This window comes from Aplidium turbinatum, chromosome 3 (assembly GCF_918807975.1).
Source record: "Aplidium turbinatum chromosome 3, kaAplTurb1.1, whole genome shotgun sequence".
NCBI lineage: Eukaryota > Metazoa > Chordata > Ascidiacea > Aplousobranchia > Polyclinidae > Aplidium > Aplidium turbinatum.
In genome coordinates, this window is record NC_137474.1 from 45,179,295 (window position 1) to 45,198,568 (window position 19,274).

A 19,274-nucleotide genomic window follows, 5' to 3' on the forward strand; every position below is an offset into this window, starting at 1 on the left:
TGAGCTTAAATTTTGAGCGAATAAAGATTATAAATTGAAAGATATAAGGCATTTCTCAGCACATCCTCTGAAATATTTTCCCACCAGCTGGATGAAAGTAATTAATTTGGTCCATGTCTCGTTAATCCTAACTGTTTCACAGCGTGAAGGGCATGGGCTGTATGTAAAATAATGTAAAAAAAATTAATCACAACATTACTATGCACGTTCTTAATTACTCTACCAAAAAATAATGTGTAAACTCACGCTACAAATTACACTCATAAGTGACCTCAACATTTCAACGTATAGGCCTATGACCAGTTCTAAAATTCACATAGTTTTAATTTTCGGATATGCTCAGCGTGAATAATTTTACAAAGTGAATCCCAAATTTTGAAACCGTGCCAAAATAACAGAGATATCACTCCTAAAGCATAAGAAGAATTGACAGCTCCCCCCCAAACTGAGCAAGACTCCAGGAGCCCAAACTTCTAAGGGTTAAAAGTCATGTCGACTTATTCTTGATGCCCCCCTTATCGAAAATTGTTCTTTGTAGTACCGCTTTGAAGGTGGATTACGACTATGAACAAAAGAATAAATTTTAAACTTCATATTTGTATTGAAAATACATGACGTAATGTCTTCCAACCTTATCAAATTTTTTTCATTACGTAATATTTACCACCACCAAACCACTTTTGACGATCGAATTTGTTAATTTATTATTCGGTAAAATGTTTAGATGATGTCACGTCATTACGCCGATTTGTAATTTCATTCATGACGTCGTATGGATGAAAAACTTTTACAAGTTTTATACTCTGCTGAGATTGAAGAAGAAACATAAATGATAAATATTGGAGAAATTGAGTCTCTTTTACAACTTAAGAATCAAACAACTCAAAACTGCTGAAACAAAACGTTTTGTTTAAGTGAAAGAGTCACTGCAAGCAACCAATGCCAAAATGCGCGCGGAAGAAGTCATGGGAGTATGAGGTATCAAAAATTTAGCAGGTTGTTATTTTTCTACATCAATATGTGACGTTAGTTAAAACTTTAAAAAGTCTATATCTTTGCTTCTGTAGAAAATCTTTTTATCTACTGTAACTGTACAATTTAGTCATCAAGGTTTTCCATACTTTTTTTTAAAGAGAGAGCTTTTACCTCCCCCCCCCCCCCCCCCCCCTTGCAACTTGAGGTTGGAATCCAAATATTAAAAAAATAATATTAATATTTATTAATAAAAAAAAAATTAGAAAGATGATGCCCAAAACATTGGGGGGGGGCAGCTGCCCCGCCTGCCCCCCCCCCCCCCGCCGGCGTCACTGCCTGACACTGGAGAAATTTGTTAATATGAAAGACTCAATTAAAAGAGGAGGCAGGCGACGGCCATTTGGAGTTTGCTACAGATGCGGTAGACACGGACACTTCGCCAGGGAATGCGTTGCTGACGGCGGACATTCGGAAAACAGACGTTGCCGTGACAACCATAGCTACCGATGTGGGGAGATTGGACACATAGCTTGGAGCTGCCCTTTTGATGAAAAGGCTTGCTACAATTGTCACAAAGAAGGTCATCTCGCCAAGGACTGTCCGGAGAGGAAGTGTTTCCGATTTAAGAAGATGGGTCATCTCGCTCGCCGGTGCACTGAAGACATTGAGGACGTTGGAAACTTTCGCAGAAAACGTAATTATTGTTTTGAAAAACGCCGTCCTTGGTAATTCATGCAACGATGGACTAATGAGTCGTTGAAGATAACTTATGAGAATTGTTTTATCGAGTAATTATTTGTTTTGTAATGTGTTTTGTATTGATTGTGTTGTTATATTGTTTCCAACAATATTCTAAGGGGAGGCGTATGTCACAATCAATGTGCAATGTCTCGCGATGGGTTGCTTTGTATCTTGACCGAACGCGCTGTTTTAATTATGGAATTCTTGAGCGGTATGTTATTATCGGTCAATGACCAGTAGTAACCTTTGGTTGGCTACAAAACGTTTCATTCACCTGCAAACTGGCATAGCCTAGTAAATGATTGTGTTGGCATAATTCGTTTATACCCATAAACCCGTATCAATCGCTGGGTTACTGATTGGTTGATGGTTGCTGTCATAAAATCTTCTTCAAAATCAGATACTTTCCATCAGATACGGTACACTAACAAAGTTGTGGGTAGCCTACGTGTCGAGAGCTGCAATCAGATGACTAAATGCAGTCACTTGTTAGGCTATTTATCAGGGACAGTAGGCTAACACAACTTACTGACACAAGGCTAACACAAGCTTACTGACTTTATTCGTTGCTTTATTGCATGTTTGCGATAAAACTGAAAGATAAACAAACACTCACTGGATAAATTCGAGTATGCGCCCCATTCATCGGAATGGATTTCGGTGCCGGGAGCAATGTGGAGTATAATTTCAGCCACGAGAGTAGCTCGGTCCCGGCGCGGCACCAGTGTGATGAAACAACAAAACACTGGAATTAAAACTCCTTTTAAACAGGGTGTTTATTGGCATATCATAGTCCATTGTCTACAAATAACAAGTAGCCTAATATGGACAACAAGATATTGACCAATTGTCATAGCTACTAACTGCGTTCGCTGGACTTAACCGCTAAGCAATTACCAAGGAGGATTTTTACCTGAAAGAATTCGACCCAAAACTGTTGTCATAACTTAGAGTTTAGCAGGCTGAGTAACCTTTCTCTTCTTTCCGATCAAAACCAGGCAATGTAAAGTCTTGTTACTGAATCAAATAGGGGTGGCTTAGAGGCTACTGATGAATGATCGATTCGCCTTTACAATGCATTGTAAAAAAGCTTCTCCAGGCGATTAAGTTTGAACGACGATTGCCCGTTTTGCAGATGAGAGATAAACTTGAAACTTTTCAGGTGCATAAAGCAAGACATATTGTTTTAGCTTGGAAAGAAATAATAGTTTTATTGTAAAAATTAAATTGCTGAGAATTGGTACAAGTTGGTGAAGTTTAAGTTATCACAAAATAAAGATAGTAGCCTACTTGTTTTGGGTTTGTAGCCAATTGATTCAGGTAGATGTAGGCCTACGATCGTGCTTTCCAACGATGGCAAAATTGCTAAAATCCGAGCAGTATGAGAAAGCTACAGCACATAGTGGCAAAGGTTTCATATTTTTGATGTTAAACTTTAATTAGATAAATTTTTAGTTGAGTTGATGCAAATTGATAAGCTTTAAGTTATCCTAGGGCCTTATATTGGTGTTGGTGTAATGTGTAATGTTGGTGTAATGTTTTAATTGTAAAAAAATAGTCACTCGACGTTGGTGTAATGTTTTTATTGTGAAAAAATAGTAAAATTGTCAAAAAATCCATATTCATTCCGCCTTATCACCTCCATTCCGCCGCTTTTTACATTCCTTTTTTTCACCCTCCCAATAATAGTTGCGTTTGTTTTGTGACGTCATATTGACATAAGAAGCGGATTTTATACGAGCATCGAGCAATGGAGCACCATTGTTGCCATTATTTAGTTGCAGTCTCGCGGCTGGCCGGAGCGATTTTGCGCGGCTGAGGTTGTGATTTTTAGTGAATTGCGCGGCTGCGCTTGTAATTTTTCGTGAATTGCGCGGCTGAAACCGCGGCTGAAATTTGAAGTGCGCGGGGGATTTATCCCCCGCGCAGGCCAAACTTTCCAATGTGGATTTACGGTATGTAATTACAGAATACAAAGTTATGTCTTTCAGTAAAGTAGCTGCTTAGAAATTTATCCTTGTTACGGAAGGGATGCAACCTAGTTCGTACCATGAACAATTTGGACCGTCAGTTCGTACCTTGAAAACATCGAGAAAAAAAATTAAAAAAAGCCGAAGTCGCTGATCGCAGTTTCCGCAATCATTTTAAACTTTTCCCCCTAAAAAGTTCGAGAGAAAAAATGGCTCAAAACCGAAGTCCGCTGATCGCAGTTTCCGCAAACGTTTTTCCGCAGTTTCCGCTAACCGCAGTTTCCGCTTACCCTAACTCTAACCATAGAGTAATCTATGCTCTAACCCTAACCCTTGCTGGTTGCAGTTTCCACTAACCCTAACCATAGAGTGATCTATGCTCTAACCCTCACTGATCGCAGTTTCCGCAAACATTTTTCCGCAGTTTATGCTTACCCTAACTCTAACCATAGAGTAATCTATGCTCTAACCCTCGCTGATCGCAGTTTCCGCAAACATTTTTTTGCAGTTTCCGCTAACTGCGGTTTTCTCTAACCCTCGAGTTTGTTTCAAATTGTTTGGGAAAACTCCGATCAGCGACTTCAGCTTTGTGCTATTAAACTGCGATCAGCGACTTCGGCTTTTTTTAATTTTTTTTTTTGATCTTTTTAGGGTATGAACTGACTGTACGAATGGTTCAAGGTACGAACTAGGTTGCACCCTTACGGAAGAACGTAATCTTGGCCTCGGAGTCAAGAATGCCACGTTGATCGAGATGAGGAGCCAAGATTCCAGCTGCCACTTTTGATAACTAAATCTCTAACTACAATAGGTGGTAGAAATGGTTTTGATAAAAAACCTTGACATTGCTCCAAAACATTGCTGAAGGTATTGAAGTTACTCTGGGTCATTCCCGTTTTACTATTGTTTCAACTTCAATTTCAAGCAAATTCCCACTTGAAACAAGAGAGGACAAAGAAAAACCATAAATGGCAACGCCCATGCAATGGCCGTCTTGCACACAGCATGTAAACATGATGTTCCAACTTCCTTTGTGACAACTTCATTCGAACATGTTCACTGTACATAAGTAGCTTATCAATAAGGTGATTCCACGGCTCTCTTTATGCCATGGCACTCTGAACTTCTTAGCCATGAGCCCAGAAACGGGTTTGAGTGCAATGTTTGCATACTTTAGGAGGAACCCAGGACTTATCTTGATCACCCAGTTTCATGTCAAAGTAATAATAATAGGCTAAATGCTTGTCTTATATAGCGCTGTATCCATCGCAGAATGCGTTGCTCCTCAGCGTTTCACAAATCAGACAGTGTCAATGCAGCTGTATAGAGGACAGCATCCTACCCATCAAAGGCATATTTTATTAGTCCATGCCATTTATTAGCCTATAGATAAAAAAACTTCTTGCAGCAAAGACTGGCCTTAGCAAAGGCTTAGAATAAAATTTCATTTGTACAAGTATCCATTTCAGTAGGCCTAGCCTACCTTTTCAATATAAAGCTGCATTAATAAACACATGACTTTTGGGCTATTTTTCTTGTGAGGTACTGATTTACAACTGTTTTCAATGAATATTCATCTCTCCCTTACATTAATCACAGTTCATTTCGACCCTTGCTTGCATTTTGAAGTTTCGTACAATACCGTATCAACCAATTGAACTAGGCAAGTGCAATTATGACATCACAATGAAAAGCAGGGCTGAAAATAAGTAATGTGCCAATTGAAAGCTTTTGAGTAACGATTTCAAAAATATTTTCATTGTCGAATATCTTGAAAACTAGAGCCAATTCGAAAAAACTAAGTGCATTTTCGGAATCATTGGCCCTGAAATACTCTAAAATGACTCTCACCTTTTGTGCCAAATTTTTTTTGTTGAGCTGTGTAATTGAAAATTCCACATAGGTGTAGCCTATCAGACATCCGTTAGTGAAAAATATCGTAGTGTAAGAAGCAGCTTGAAGATATCTGGTTATTCCAACCAGTTTTTTCTAATTAATTTGTTATTCAATCAATAAATTTATAGCCTATTTCAGCTTTAATTTTCTAAGTCAATGACGACATTTGTTTAGGATCAACTTTTGTATGTTAAAAGCTTAAAATGGTTGTCAGTGATGAATATAAAGAGTTATTTCATTATCAAGTCAAAGAAACTATCGGTTCTGGAGGTTTTGCAAAAGTGAAAAGAGCAGTTCATTTGCCTACAGGAGAAATGGTTGCAATCAAAATAATGGATAAAGTGGCATTAGGGGTAAGTAAAGAGTCAATATATTTATATTTACAAAAAGGTTTAGCTGGTATGTATCATACCCTTATGAATTATATAGTTTCATTTTATGATGTGTGATGAAATTTTAAAAAGATTGTGAAGGGAATAGATTCAACAATGTCATGCAGAATCTGGGGTGAACTTGTCATAGGGTATTTCAAGATGTGGCTTTTGTCTATGCTTCTACATGGTGGAAAGCTTGAAGGTTTTACCACCTGGTAGTAATTTGGATGTGACTGCCCCTTTTTTCTTGTCCCTCTAATCTTTATGGGTTTTCTAATATTTTAAGGCTGCAATATCTATGATATAAAAGTTATTCCACCATTTTGAAGGTCAGTGAATTTATGTAATTTATAAGTTAAATCTGTTCACTATGCAGGTCACTTCCCTAACAAAGAACAGAATTATAAAACTTTGGTCACAGTACTATGTTTGTGAGAGTTGGCCGTTTAAATTTAGAATATTACGGTATTTAATACTGTAATCAAAGATTGGAATTTTGTTGGTGTTGATTTCAATGCTTGCCGATGGGCGATGATTGAACAATAGGCTACAGTATTTGCAAAAAAATGCAATGAAATTGTTAAAGGATGATTACCGATGATTAAGCTCTCAAAGTATGAAACAGTTGAATTCACAGCATGAGGAAGATTTTAATAACCTTGTCAGTTATGTTTTGACAACTTTTCCCAGGCTGATCTTCCAAGAGTAAAAACAGAAATAGAAGCAATGAAGCACTTGCATCATCAGCACATATGTCGTCTTTATCAAGTCATTGAAACTCACAGAAAGATATTTATGATTTTAGAGGTATGTACGAGTTGTACAAGTGATATGTGTTAGTGTGTGTACTTGAGTAAATAACTGCAATTACTGAGGCTCACTTTAACTTGCTGGTCTTATTTACTCTGTATGTATGTATTAATTGTATTATATGTATAAAACCATAGACTAACAAAAACGCTAAGTTTAGCGAAAGTATCCCATTTGCTTAACTATAAACACTCCTCAGACAGTTAGACATTTTACTTTTTGTCATGTTCCCAATGCAAAATTGTTATTATTGTTGGTACATCATTGAAGGAATAATCATGTTGTTTAATATTTTTCAAGAATTTTTAATTTTTTAAAGGCGTTTGTTTAATATTTTTCAAGAATTTTTAATTTTTTAAAGGCGTTTGTTATTTTTTAGTTTTGTTCTGGAGGAGAATTATTTGATTACATCGTCCAGAAAGACCGTTTAAGTGAATCAGAATCACGACTATTCTTTCGACAAATTGTATCAGCAGTTTCATACATGCACCATCTTGGATATGCTCACAGAGACTTAAAGCCAGTAAATATCTTTTTACTTGTTTTAGTATTTTATCTAAGCTTTCATTTATGTTCAACAGTTTTTCTGTTTCTTATTTAAAAAGTTGACATCTTGAACTTTGCATCTGACTTTTGTATTTTGAGAATTTGAAGGTAATTAGGACTGAGACTGATATTATGTGTGCTGTGTAGTGTGTACCATAGCTAGGGGTGTTCAATTTCGATTATTTGAATATTCGAAATTCAATTTATTTTCGATTTCCGAATTTCGATTTCGAATATCACAACTATTCACCACACTGCAAAATTTGATTTTATTGAAAGAAACGACATGAAAATTCGCTAGAAAACGCGAACAAAAGCCATGAAAATTTGCGAAAAAAGAACACAAAATAACGTCTACAGCTCCAGGCCCATGTTGGTGTTTATGAACACAAGCTGATCGACATGGTCACCCGTCAGTCGGGATCTCAGCTTCGTTACGGTCAGGCCAGCTTTTGCTCCGCTGGAGCCGAGGTCGCTGGGATCCCAAACACTTCAAGTTCATTTTCACAGCGAGCGATTCACTGCCGCGACATTTCACTGCAGAGTGCAGAGGTTTCGACTCGAAAGCGACATCGAGTATGTTTTCAAGCGCATAAAGCTAAACGCACGCTCCGTCTACGTAGCAAATTATGTTGTTTTTGGGTGCATTCAACATCTGATGACATTGAATCGACACAAAATGGCAGATTTTGCTTATGTCCCAGGCAGCAAAATCAGTCATTTTTACATTGCTTCAACGTCTGCAAACATTAAATCAATGTAAAAATGACAGATTTTGTTGTCTGGTGTTAGATTGTAGCATCGCAACTCGTTCTCGTGATTATTTATCGCGAAGCTGTTGCGGTTTGCATTCAAAAAGTGTTTTCCTGCTGCCGATCGCTAGTTCATCTATTGTTTTATGTATCAATACCGCATAAAAAGTTGCCCCCACACAGAAATATGCGTGGGTGGCCTGGCCCCCACGCAGACCCGTGGCCAGGGGGGTCTCGCCCCCCTGAAAAAAAATTCGCCCCTTTTTGGCAAAATCTCAACATTCTCGAGCAACAGCTACAATTATACTGATTTTGCCCATTTAAATTTTTTCTCCCCCCCCCTAAAAAAAGTTGCCCCCCCTTGCTCTGCGGTCTGGCTACGGCCCTGCCCCCACGGCTTAGGCGCGTATGAATTCGGTAAAAAATAGATAAAAATGCGACAAAGCTCAGCCTACACTTTCCGCTATTGCACAACCTAGCTATCTTCATTCTTGAGAGAAATTTGTGAAATTTGGCATTAAAAATGCCAACCTGGCATCCCTGGTGCAGGACCGGCCGTTGGACCCGCGAGAGCGTGTGAGTCACGTGATCGACGATGCGCATGCGTCAAAGTCTTTTTTCGCTTCCAAAATGCGACAAGACAGATTTTGCGCCACTCGCGTTACTTTCAACCGCGTTCAGCCGCAAGGGCGGCTATAATTTCGAATATGTCCGATACGAAAAACGAATTTCGAATATCACCTTAATCGAAATCGAATCGAAAATCACAATTGAACACCCCTAACCATAGCTGAACTGTTCTAACTTTTTCGTTTATGCAGTCTGTCTGTACGATTAGTGTCTACTGTCTAGTGTCTATACAATATACATACATATGTTTGTGTGACTACGATCTGTAATTTGGTGCTTGGTAGCAAAATGATGAAATAACAAAATGAGTCTTACAAAGCAATATAATTAAATGACTTTGTGTACTTCCCAGGAAAACCTTTTAATCGATGAAGACCAAAATTTGAAGTTGATAGACTTTGGTTTGTGTGCCAAGCCAAAAGGAGGGATTGCCGACCAGCTGTACACCTGTTGTGGTAGCCCCGCATATGCTGCACCTGAGCTTGTTGCTGGGAGGTAAAGCAACATTTCCTTGAATCACAATAATTTCATCTTGCATCACATTTTAACTTAAATCAGTGTTTACTTTATTTGTTAAAAATTCAACGAAGCATTCTCACTCCAGATCCTACATGGGAAGTGAAGCTGACATATGGAGCATGGGAGTTTTGCTGTACGCTCTTCTCAATGGATTTCTTCCTTTTGACGATGAGAATATCGGAGTGTTGTATAAAAAAATTAAAGTAAGTGTTTTGTGGTTTACACTTCATTGTGGAGCATATGAAAGCAACTGTTTATTCTTGAAGGTGTTGGTTTCAGCTCATTTATTACAAAATTGCTATTTTAGTATCTTTTAATTTGAAGGATTGTGATGTGTCAAGAACAATAAATCTTACTTTTTGTTTTGTATTTTATAGTCTGGAAAATTTGACAAGCCTGAATGGCTTTCAAGTCAAAGTTTATCTCTCCTTCAACAATTGCTCCAAGTAGACCCCAAGAAACGCATCACAATCGACAACCTCCTCTGCCATCCATGGATCAGAAAGGATATTGGAGTGCCTGTTGAGAGGAGCTCCAACTATCAGGTTTGTGGTTGTGGCTTGATTGAGCCACGGAGCTGTAATCCAGCACTTGTAACTCATACCATGAATGGCGTATTGCATTCAATAGGCTACTCATTTTTGCCAGGTTTCGCATTTACATGGTGACCATTTGAAGGCGTCTGGAGGATTAGCCTGTGTTATTCAAAGCCTACTTATGGAGTTCTAATAAAATCTTATCGACTCCCTCCACTGACGGCTTTGTTTATGCCTTCCATGTCTCTACCTTGCACTATTGAGTATTGCTACAGCTTAAATCCATTTGCATCCGCGTGTGCGTTGACACGATGTTTGTCAACGCAAAGCTTCACGGAATAGGCAACCGAATGATAGTGGCTTGGCGAGTAGTGATATTAAGAGAAGTAATTGGTTGAGTCGGTCATGCCTAAACTTTTGTGGTACACAAGTGTGTTGAAAATGGCTTTAGCTGTATTGCATGACTCTACAATATACCAAGCCTGTAGATACTTCCTGATATATATACTGTATTCTTGATAGTGACTCGAAACTAAAGTCACTTTCAACTATATATCAGGAAGTACCGGTATCTACCGAGTTGGTAGATTGGGGTGTTTCTTACTATTTCTTTCTATTAAGCAACATAATGAGTTATAATATATATAATAATTATCATTGAAATTTGGCAACATGATTGTTATTGGAACGAGCGCTCGACGCAAAAATTTGTTTATTGTTTACTTTCCATAGACAATAGACATGTTTCATATTGCTCATAGCGGTCGTCGGACCACTCGGCATGCTACAACTCAACAAGTGCTTCAACTCTGCAATTATATGAGATTTCAACTCCTGCCAAGTCAGCAAATGAGACTTACGTGTTCACGTAGGACTTGCTTGGTCATAGCTAGGCAAACTAAATTTGCTGACTTGTGACATGCATGATGCAGAGTTATGGCTTGCGCAGTTGTTACTTTTTCATGATTTATCAACTTCAGCCACTTGCTGGAATGTTGCTAGCTCAGTTGTCACTTGCTCAGTTTAGAACTGCTGTCTTGTAAGAGACTCCTCAATCCTCATGGCATAGGTTGGCGGGGCACTTTGTATTCCTTCAACCCAGCCTGCGAATCAATTGTTTGTCCTATGACACAACAATAACACATGGTGACTGCGTTCTTGCACTATGCGATGTTACCAACCAGCTATTGTGGTATCGCGGCCGCCGATGGTATAAAGCAATTGATGCCTGGTGTGGTTAACAATGACTTTATTATCAAGTTTTCTTGATTGTTGTGATGTTCATAAATTGGCTTATGGATCCACAACATATTTATACATTAAAAAACCTCACCTGCTGTATTGTGTGGTAAGCTGAGGCACACAAGAAAAGATAGTCCGTTGTTTGGGTCAGTGCCACACGTACAAATACAATGGCTAATAGATACAGATTGTACATGATAAATCAACTAAGCAGAACTTTAGATCTTTAATTCAAATTCGCCGTGCAAAGTAGGCGTCTCTACTTTTTCGTTTGATGGCTCTTGATCTGTGCAAGCTTTTATATGTCGGCGTAAGCGGTGGTTTACCAAGCATACAAAACACACTTGACCTATCATGCAGCATTGCAGCCTAATGAGTGCACTGGGCTATCCAATTTTGAATCAATTCAATTTTCCAGACGTCATCGTTTGACGAAGATGTCGTCACAGAACTGAGTGTTCAGCAGAAAGTGTCGCGGGAGACAATGAAGGCGCGATTGGCCAAGGTAAATCACGTAATGTCTCGTTAAGGATATCATCGTAACAGTGTCCAAGTACTGATTTAGTTTCAGTATAATAGTGCTGAAGTTGACTGTCTTTACATGTTGGTTTAACTATATATATATTGATTTTCATAAATTTTCAAATATATATAGGCGCAATTTTCAAGTATACCAATGCGTCAGATCGATAAATTACTTGGTGGATTAGTATCCAAAAAGTCATTTATTGAAGAATAACACATTGAAAATGGTAGGGTACAGCAAAAGTTAAAGGACACTTTCTGTTGTGTGATACTCTGCGTAAGGAATCTCTACCAGTAACAGGCTTGTCCAATGCTCGCTTTAAAAATCAAAGATGAAGAGAGAGCAACTGATTTAAACGCTTATAATTTCAGTGCAATGGCTTTCCCTAGATAGTTTGTCGAATATGATACTTAATTTAACTTTTTATGCACTTTAATTACACCTGGATATCAATAAATATTCTTGATAACCCTGATAATGCATGGTTTGTCACATCGCTCACAGAAGTTAATTGTTTCATGTTGAAGTGCTGTTGCTTGCAGGCTGATCAGTATCCCGTCTACCTTTGTTCTAAAGTAAAAATAGTCATATAATAAAACATCACGTCTTCGCTTATTGATTGCGAGCCATAGATATATTCCATAAGTTTTTATTGTCTTCTAATCGATGCTGCGGTTTCTTTTATTTGTCATCTTTTTATTTATGACGTAATCAATTCTGTGTTCAACTTTGTTCACTTGGTCGCTGTAAAGCGACAAAAATCAAACTATTGCAATCAATCAAGTTTGGTCACCACTGATGCATTGTTACGTCACAGTGGAACTATGACGTGTTGACGGCAACCTACTTTCTGCTGTTGACGAAGAAAAGGAGCGGACGGCCCGTTCGTTTGCAGATGACACTCGAGGATGTACCGAAGCCCGTGCATGCCCATACCAGGTAAGAACTGTGGCCATGTGGTTGTAAGAGCAGGGGCTGGAAGAAAATTATCTTTTTGTCCAGAGTGGTATTCGGTTGACGTGCCGGTGGTCTTCATGTTAGCTTTGATGGCAGGGCCCCACTCGTCCAAGTGGTGCCAATAACATCAGCCGATCAAGCCCTCAACCTTTTTAAACGTAGCTGCCACCCCTCAATTTAATGAATGGCTGGTGTCGCTGTCTATTACCACAGCTAACGTCAAGTATACCGTTCATGCAGCGTAGCTGTTAAGTACCGGAAATATTCAAGGCTTATCAAAGAAACCGAATACACAGTCGATTGACAAGTCGCTGATGTATCGTAAATGCAGTGGCTTGGTTTAAACTGATGGCCCAACGACACGTGTAGCTTTAATCGACAGCATTTCATCATTCAGACCACATGACACTTTAACAACAGTAAGATATTAATTAATGACGTTAACATTCCGGTTGTCCCACGCAAGTTGCTTCCACAGCATATGACAGCTTGTTGTGCGGAAATTGGAGTCCTGTCCATTTCAAATAAGAAATTGATAAATTTATATTCCTGTCAAGCGACAAGTCATGTATATCGTGACGCGAGTTGTTGAATACCTTGTTCTGTCTTTGCGATAAATTATTTGCGACAAGGTACAGTAGTCGCCGCTTATTAGCCCACTAGGACCGACAATTTCGAGCTTATTAAACGCTTGGTCTTGCAAAGCGAAATGTACATTTTTTCAATGTATGTATAGCCTGTAAATGGCCGGACACAATACCAACCAACACAAGGCGACTTTATTACTGCATGCAACAACTTTGTAAGCAATTTATTAACTCAACACGTACAGAAGCACATTTGCAAAATGCATCGAAAGTCATTCGAGTCATTATGAGTCTGGCGGAGTTGACTTCAAACATTCTCAACAATACGTTGCCTGGTTGCATTTTACTGAATGCAGTATCTGCTGTCTGCTACTGCAAACTATCAACACATATGTGTTCCCTCTCAAATGATGCAAAATTTCTTTGAAAAATAGGCTTAATAAACGGAGGTTCAGACTAATAAAGCGGAGCATTTCACCACTGAAACAAATGGAGTAAATCGGTCTCGTGCTGAAGTAGGTTTTATAGTGGACTGGGATTATAAACCTGTGACGGCTGCATCTCAGTTAGTTCTAAGAGCCTTTAAAATGCTGAATTCTTCAAAATTTTGCGCTTCAGCTGGCTGAAAAAGTAACTTGTTAAAGGCATACTAAATGAAATTTTCAAACGGGAATTAAGCATTAAAATGCGTAAACTGAACATTCAAGAATACATGTCAAAAAAAATTACCGAAAAAAATGTTTTCAATGGCGCTGGCGAGGCCCAAAGTCCAATGTTTCATTTATTTTCTTTTTTTTTCAAAAAGTGCAAACACAGCTCGAGAATACGTCACAAAAGACAGCAATAACAAAAGCCACGTTACAACATCTGATGTTTTAACATCAGATCTGAGGTTTTGAGCAAACTGTCTGATGTTTTGACGTTGAAATCTGATGTTTTGATGTACATACATACATAGCCTGCAGTTAAATCGCCGGCAGTAACAACTGTTGCGTGATCAGCTGACTGCTCGTCTTTTGTTACGTAGACTGTACAGTCGCACGGTTCGCTGCTCAGGCCCATTCTGGTTTTGAAAGCTCTGACAAAAGCACGCACGCAATGGTGGTCAGACCGCTATAGGGCAAAATTTTATTGAAAATCGTTTTATGGTAGTAAGTTAAGCCCAAAGAACGTGGAAAATCGCCAAGTCAGGTTTTTCCTTTAGTTTCCCTTTAAATATTTGTGAAGAAAGAGGCGTTCTTCCCGGCTATCAGCACAAGGCTGAGCACTCACTAGTACAGCGAGCAGTTGCGATTCGCTAACCATAACGGTGTAGCTTCCACGCTAGCCATTCAGACCATCCAATCAACAATATGTTTCTCGGCAGCCGGTTTGTAGCAAGAATTGACAGCGATAGACACCGTGTTTCGCCCATGAGGCTGGGCTCGTCAGTATCGCACCACTAATTCTGCCACAAAGGTATTCGACCACCGCTTTATCAGTCAGTGTAACTCTTCTCTTTGTGGAATTTAATGTGTGCCTGAAACTAATACAATCTATTTGCTTTTCTGTTAATACTTTTGCACTTAAGCTATCGATGCAAATCTGAATCTCAAAAAGTGTAAACTTTTTTTTTGTTTTAATTTCCTTCACTTTTTGTAGCTCATCTGACCCCTCTCAAGCGAGGACCCCGCGCCCCATCAAAAGGCCCCCGCTTTCTAGAAACAACCGCGAGAACGTTTCCAAGGTAACGAAAGCTTAATGCCCGCCCTTTAGCCAGTAGACCTGGATTAGATTCCTGGTCAAGTCACATTAACGATTTCATGAAAGTGACATTGAGAATCGTTCCTACTTAGCACCAAGCAAGTGAATTTCAAATAGCTACGTGCTCTGTTACACATTTCCACGCGTACGTTTGTGAAGCCATGCTAAAGTAATCGATAAAATAGTCAACATAATAAGTAATTAAAATTATTATATTGCAATATAGGTGCAAAGTATTTGATACGAATCATTTGGCAAATTTGCTTTTCGTGAAACGTTAATTTAACTTTTTATAATGTTTAGTCACTGTACGGTGCCCCGCCTACGGAACCAGTGATGCGTAAGAATTATTACAAGCGCGATGATTCGTTGGAAAAGGGGGTGTGGCCTTTGATTGAACCAATAGAAAACTCTAACGACAGATTTGCAAGAAGATTGAACTCCAACCCAGAAGGGGCATCGTCCAGTCGAAGGTGCGTTCAATGTATCTTACCCAGACAGAAAATTTCTGTTTTTCACATTAATGTAACGTATGCAGACGTTAACTCAATGTAAAAAAGGACTGATATTGTTGCTGGCTTGTTTTATGACAATACAACCCTTTATAATAGATCTATCATTTAAGAATTGCTAAGTCAACTTTGGTTGAGCCATGGTTGGGCGTTGACCGCCTTTGCAGCTGTATAGTCGCCAAGAATTTATCGAAATTTATTTCTATCCAACCAGGCGAACGAAGTCAGTGGATGACAGTCTAAAGGAGAACATGTTTGTCACTCCACAACTCCCGAAGAGGCTGCAAGATGTTGCTGTTGCCATCTCCCGACCTCTAGTGGATGGGCGACAGAAGTGAGTGTTTACTTTGTTCTGTACCTACTTGTCTATTATGGCCATGGCCATCCAACAAGTTCCTAATTTTATCTCGTATTATCTGCCGTTATTCTGTTGATCGTACTAGATATACTATTTATTACAGTACAACCTTGTTTCGTTGTACTGGCTTCTTTTATACTCGGTTTTGGCCTCACTATTTGGGGGTAGCCGATTCTTTCCCAGCAGCTATTGTCTTTACTCCTATTCTTCATCTCGTTCTGTCCACCTCATCTTCTTCCTTCAGTCCAAATTGCTTTTGCTTCATTCTTCACCGGTTCTTTCGTTTTAGAACATTTTGTCAACTTGGTTCGGAATTGGAGTTGATTAGTCACACAATATGATACGCATCATGCACGACTTGAGCTTCAGGGGATCAAACTGTTTGATCAAATTGCAAGTGCTGCTGCTCCAGTTGCTGCTTACTTTCTAAACCTCCCAACCGCTCTCACTGCCCGATATCTCGCACACGTAGAGCCAGCGTCGGACTCGTGAAATCTAAGTTCTCTTCATTCCCTACTCATATGTTCGGATGTTTCAGAGCTTCTCGGAAGAGAGAAGATGAAGTGGACCCCGTAGTAGTTCGGAGGAAGCCCCGTCGGTCAAAGACCCCCCCGTTGCGTGAGAAGATGCCGTCGAAGCAAGACCAGCTACGTACGTTTGCTATGACGTATTCACTTTGCTTTAAAATGTCATGACGTCATTGAAGTGCAATCGCGGACACTCGGGCGATGTTTTTGATGGAAGAGCGCTGACGTCCCTGGATATGTAACCGAGCTATGGAGAACAATTTGTAATTGTTTTCTGTTGGAACAATTCCTGCTCCTACCATGCAGACCTCAGCGCGTCATGACTGATACTTTCGTTTCAAGTAAAATATTTTGGTTGATTTTACCACGTAGTGACGTCACACTAATTCCTTCTTCAGCTCACCGGAAGTCGCTTGATTTCGAACTCGACCACTTTAGGGAGCCTTCCAACCCCCTGAGCCCCGAAAGAAAGTGAGTATTTTATGCAGATTATCTACCTCTGTTTCATGTCAACCATTAGATTTTTTATTTCGAACATAAAATGTTTGGAACATAGCGTCATGTAGCTGGTATTGTGGTTTCATCACAGCCTCAAACATACAGAAGTGAAACCTTCATATTGTGATCTCCTCACCATGTACAGGTGCAAGTCGGTTGACGACTCTCTACACACTGCCCACATGGAGCCCCTGACCCCCAGCAAGCAGAGGAAGAGCAAGGTGTTTGGGAGCTTTGAACGGGGGCTAGACAAGGTCAAGAACATCCTCACCCCCAGCAGGAAACGATTGGGTTCCGATGTGACTCCCAGAAAGTTTAAGGTGAACAGGCAAATAACTTCAATCGAAATTTCACTTTTTCAAACCGAGTTTGGTGAGCTCCCAAACAAACTCTATACAAAGCCAATGGCAACAACTTGCAACATTCTGTGCAGCAACATTGTCATTTGGGGTAAAGAGATATCTATATTAAGAGAAACCTAAAACTTGATTTTAACGTTTCTGTAAGTTAATAATTTTAAGATGTTTACAAACCAGTTTTTCTTCAATCAACATGGTCCATCAGCCGCTAGCTTGCTCAATGCTCTTGCTCATTGATCGTCTCGTATCGGTTGGAACAAACGGGGTTGTTCCCCATCGCCTTGTCATGCGTTTAGTAATGACCATCATGCTCAATGATCGGAACTTTCCACGCTAGATAAGACAATCGCGCATTCTTTCTCATCTATTGTCGCTTTGGCGAGCTTTGAACGGCTCGATCGTTGCCATGGAAACCATGTTATTGTTCTGATTGTTATGAAACTATCCATTGTTTATCCTGGTGTACTTCCTTGTTGGTAGACTCTGTACAACATCTCGAACATTCTCGTCTGTGACGCAACAGTTGTGCTGGGGGACCTGAGAACGATCATACCCACCAAGCACTTGATGGCCAAAGAGAAGGGGTAAGTTTGGAAGGTTTGATGTTTAAACTTATCCGCTGTTACTTCAAAACGCACCAAAGTAGCTAAATCTTGGCTTGATTGAAGTCCCAGATGACAAGGAACCCCTTGAAAATAAATGGTGTTGGGTGCCACGTCGAGTTCGCCATCCCGACTGTTTACACAGAGGAATGGGGGATAAAAGCATTTCCTTTGTGCCCGATTGAAAGTCCCGCACTCGTCTAAGGCGGCGTTGTGTTGTAGTTCCTCTCCTGCTGCAACTAACTCATATTATCTTCACACAGATTCGTGATTCGGTGCCAGAAACGCGACGATTTTGGGAAAGTTGTCTTAGATTTCGAGTTGGAGGTTTGTCAGTTCGTGGGGCGCTTACCTTACCCCAATAGCTGCCCCGGGGATGGGGATAAGTTCGGGGTGAGAAGGAAGCGATTGAAAGGGGACGCGTTCATCTACAAGAAAGTCTGCGAAGATATTTTGAAAGATTTGAGCGAGTGCAGTGCTTGATAGCGCCAACATGCGGTTTAAGAACTTCGGCTTCGAAATCAACGATTACGTCACTGCCTGCTTTGTATTCTCACTGCCTCCGTCATAATGAAATTGGACAATGCAACATGTAGCCAAAGGTTGTTGTACCCAATTAATTTCTTGCTTGTGTCACATGTGGAGTAGGGTGGAGTGAAAAAAATAAAAATCACTAATTCAAAAAACGTCCCCTCTCAATAGTTGCCTTTGGTCCCAAAACTAAGTTTAAAAGTGTTTTTGGGAAGTTGCCTCGAATACTCAGGTGACAACCTTGACGCAAAGGTCATGCGGGGGTCAAATCCCATAAAAATGCCATAACTCTGTGAGCGGTGATGTTAGAGAGCTAATTTTGATGCCAAAAGAAGCAGAATGTGCACTTTCCTATCTGTCTCTAAAGAAGTTTTTTTCGAAATTTTGCTAGATATATGGTTATTTTCACAAAATGTAATTTTCAGGTCAAATATGAATAACATATAGCATTATGCACAGTTTAACATCACCATAATGAGTATGATATATCTCTAACCAATGAAACACACATTTGAGTGGTTTTAGAGCAAGCACAAGCACAGGATGGTAACAACAAACAAATATAAAATTGGGTTTCATAATATTACAATAGCCTAGACGACAGACGTTAAATGCCAGTTTAATGCAGGGGGGAATGGTATCGGCAGGAGGACCTAAGATTGAAATTGCTTTTTGGTATTGTATTGCTTCATCAGTTTTCGTGACCAAATCTTTAGCCTGATCAGACCGTCACGTCTGTTGAAGCCAGCTATTGCTGATGAAGCTTCGGTTACAAGCTTTATGTGGCGCTCTACAGCTTAATTGTGGCATGGGTGGCGAATAATGAGCTTTTCTTCTCTGATTTTTTCGATGTTGCAGTTACTCAGGTGTGAAATTGCTGGTGGTTCGTTGGTTTGGTCAGAATTTAAGTTCACAAGTTTGTAGTAAGATTTAGCATGATTGAATTTTCTCACGTGGACAGAAGCTACGGATTCTTCCCCATCGGATGGCTCATTTTGGACTGGTGCAGCTTTGCTTTCAGGCACTTCATTTTCGATTGAAAATTGTTCCATGACCCCCCTCAAACTAAGGATTTTGTTCACA

The 19,274-nt window shown here is 39.7% G+C and overlaps 1 protein-coding gene across 1 annotated transcript; it reads left to right on the forward strand.

Moving 5' to 3' along the window:
* Positions 1–5,769: 5,769 nt before the first annotated feature.
* Positions 5,770–18,537, forward strand: LOC145766167 (maternal embryonic leucine zipper kinase-like). The gene is made up of 16 exons (XM_082577820.1): positions 5,770–5,935; positions 6,647–6,763; positions 7,146–7,289; positions 9,047–9,189; positions 9,299–9,416; positions 9,591–9,758; positions 11,410–11,496; positions 12,335–12,456; positions 14,703–14,787; positions 15,108–15,277; positions 15,531–15,650; positions 16,213–16,325; positions 16,600–16,672; positions 16,845–17,019; positions 17,539–17,642; positions 17,924–18,537. Exons 1-16 carry the CDS (start codon positions 5,786–5,788, stop codon positions 18,141–18,143), a joined length of 2,109 nt encoding a protein of 702 aa, XP_082433946.1. The 5' UTR covers positions 5,770–5,785; the 3' UTR covers positions 18,144–18,537.
* Positions 18,538–19,274: the final 737 nt, after the last annotated feature.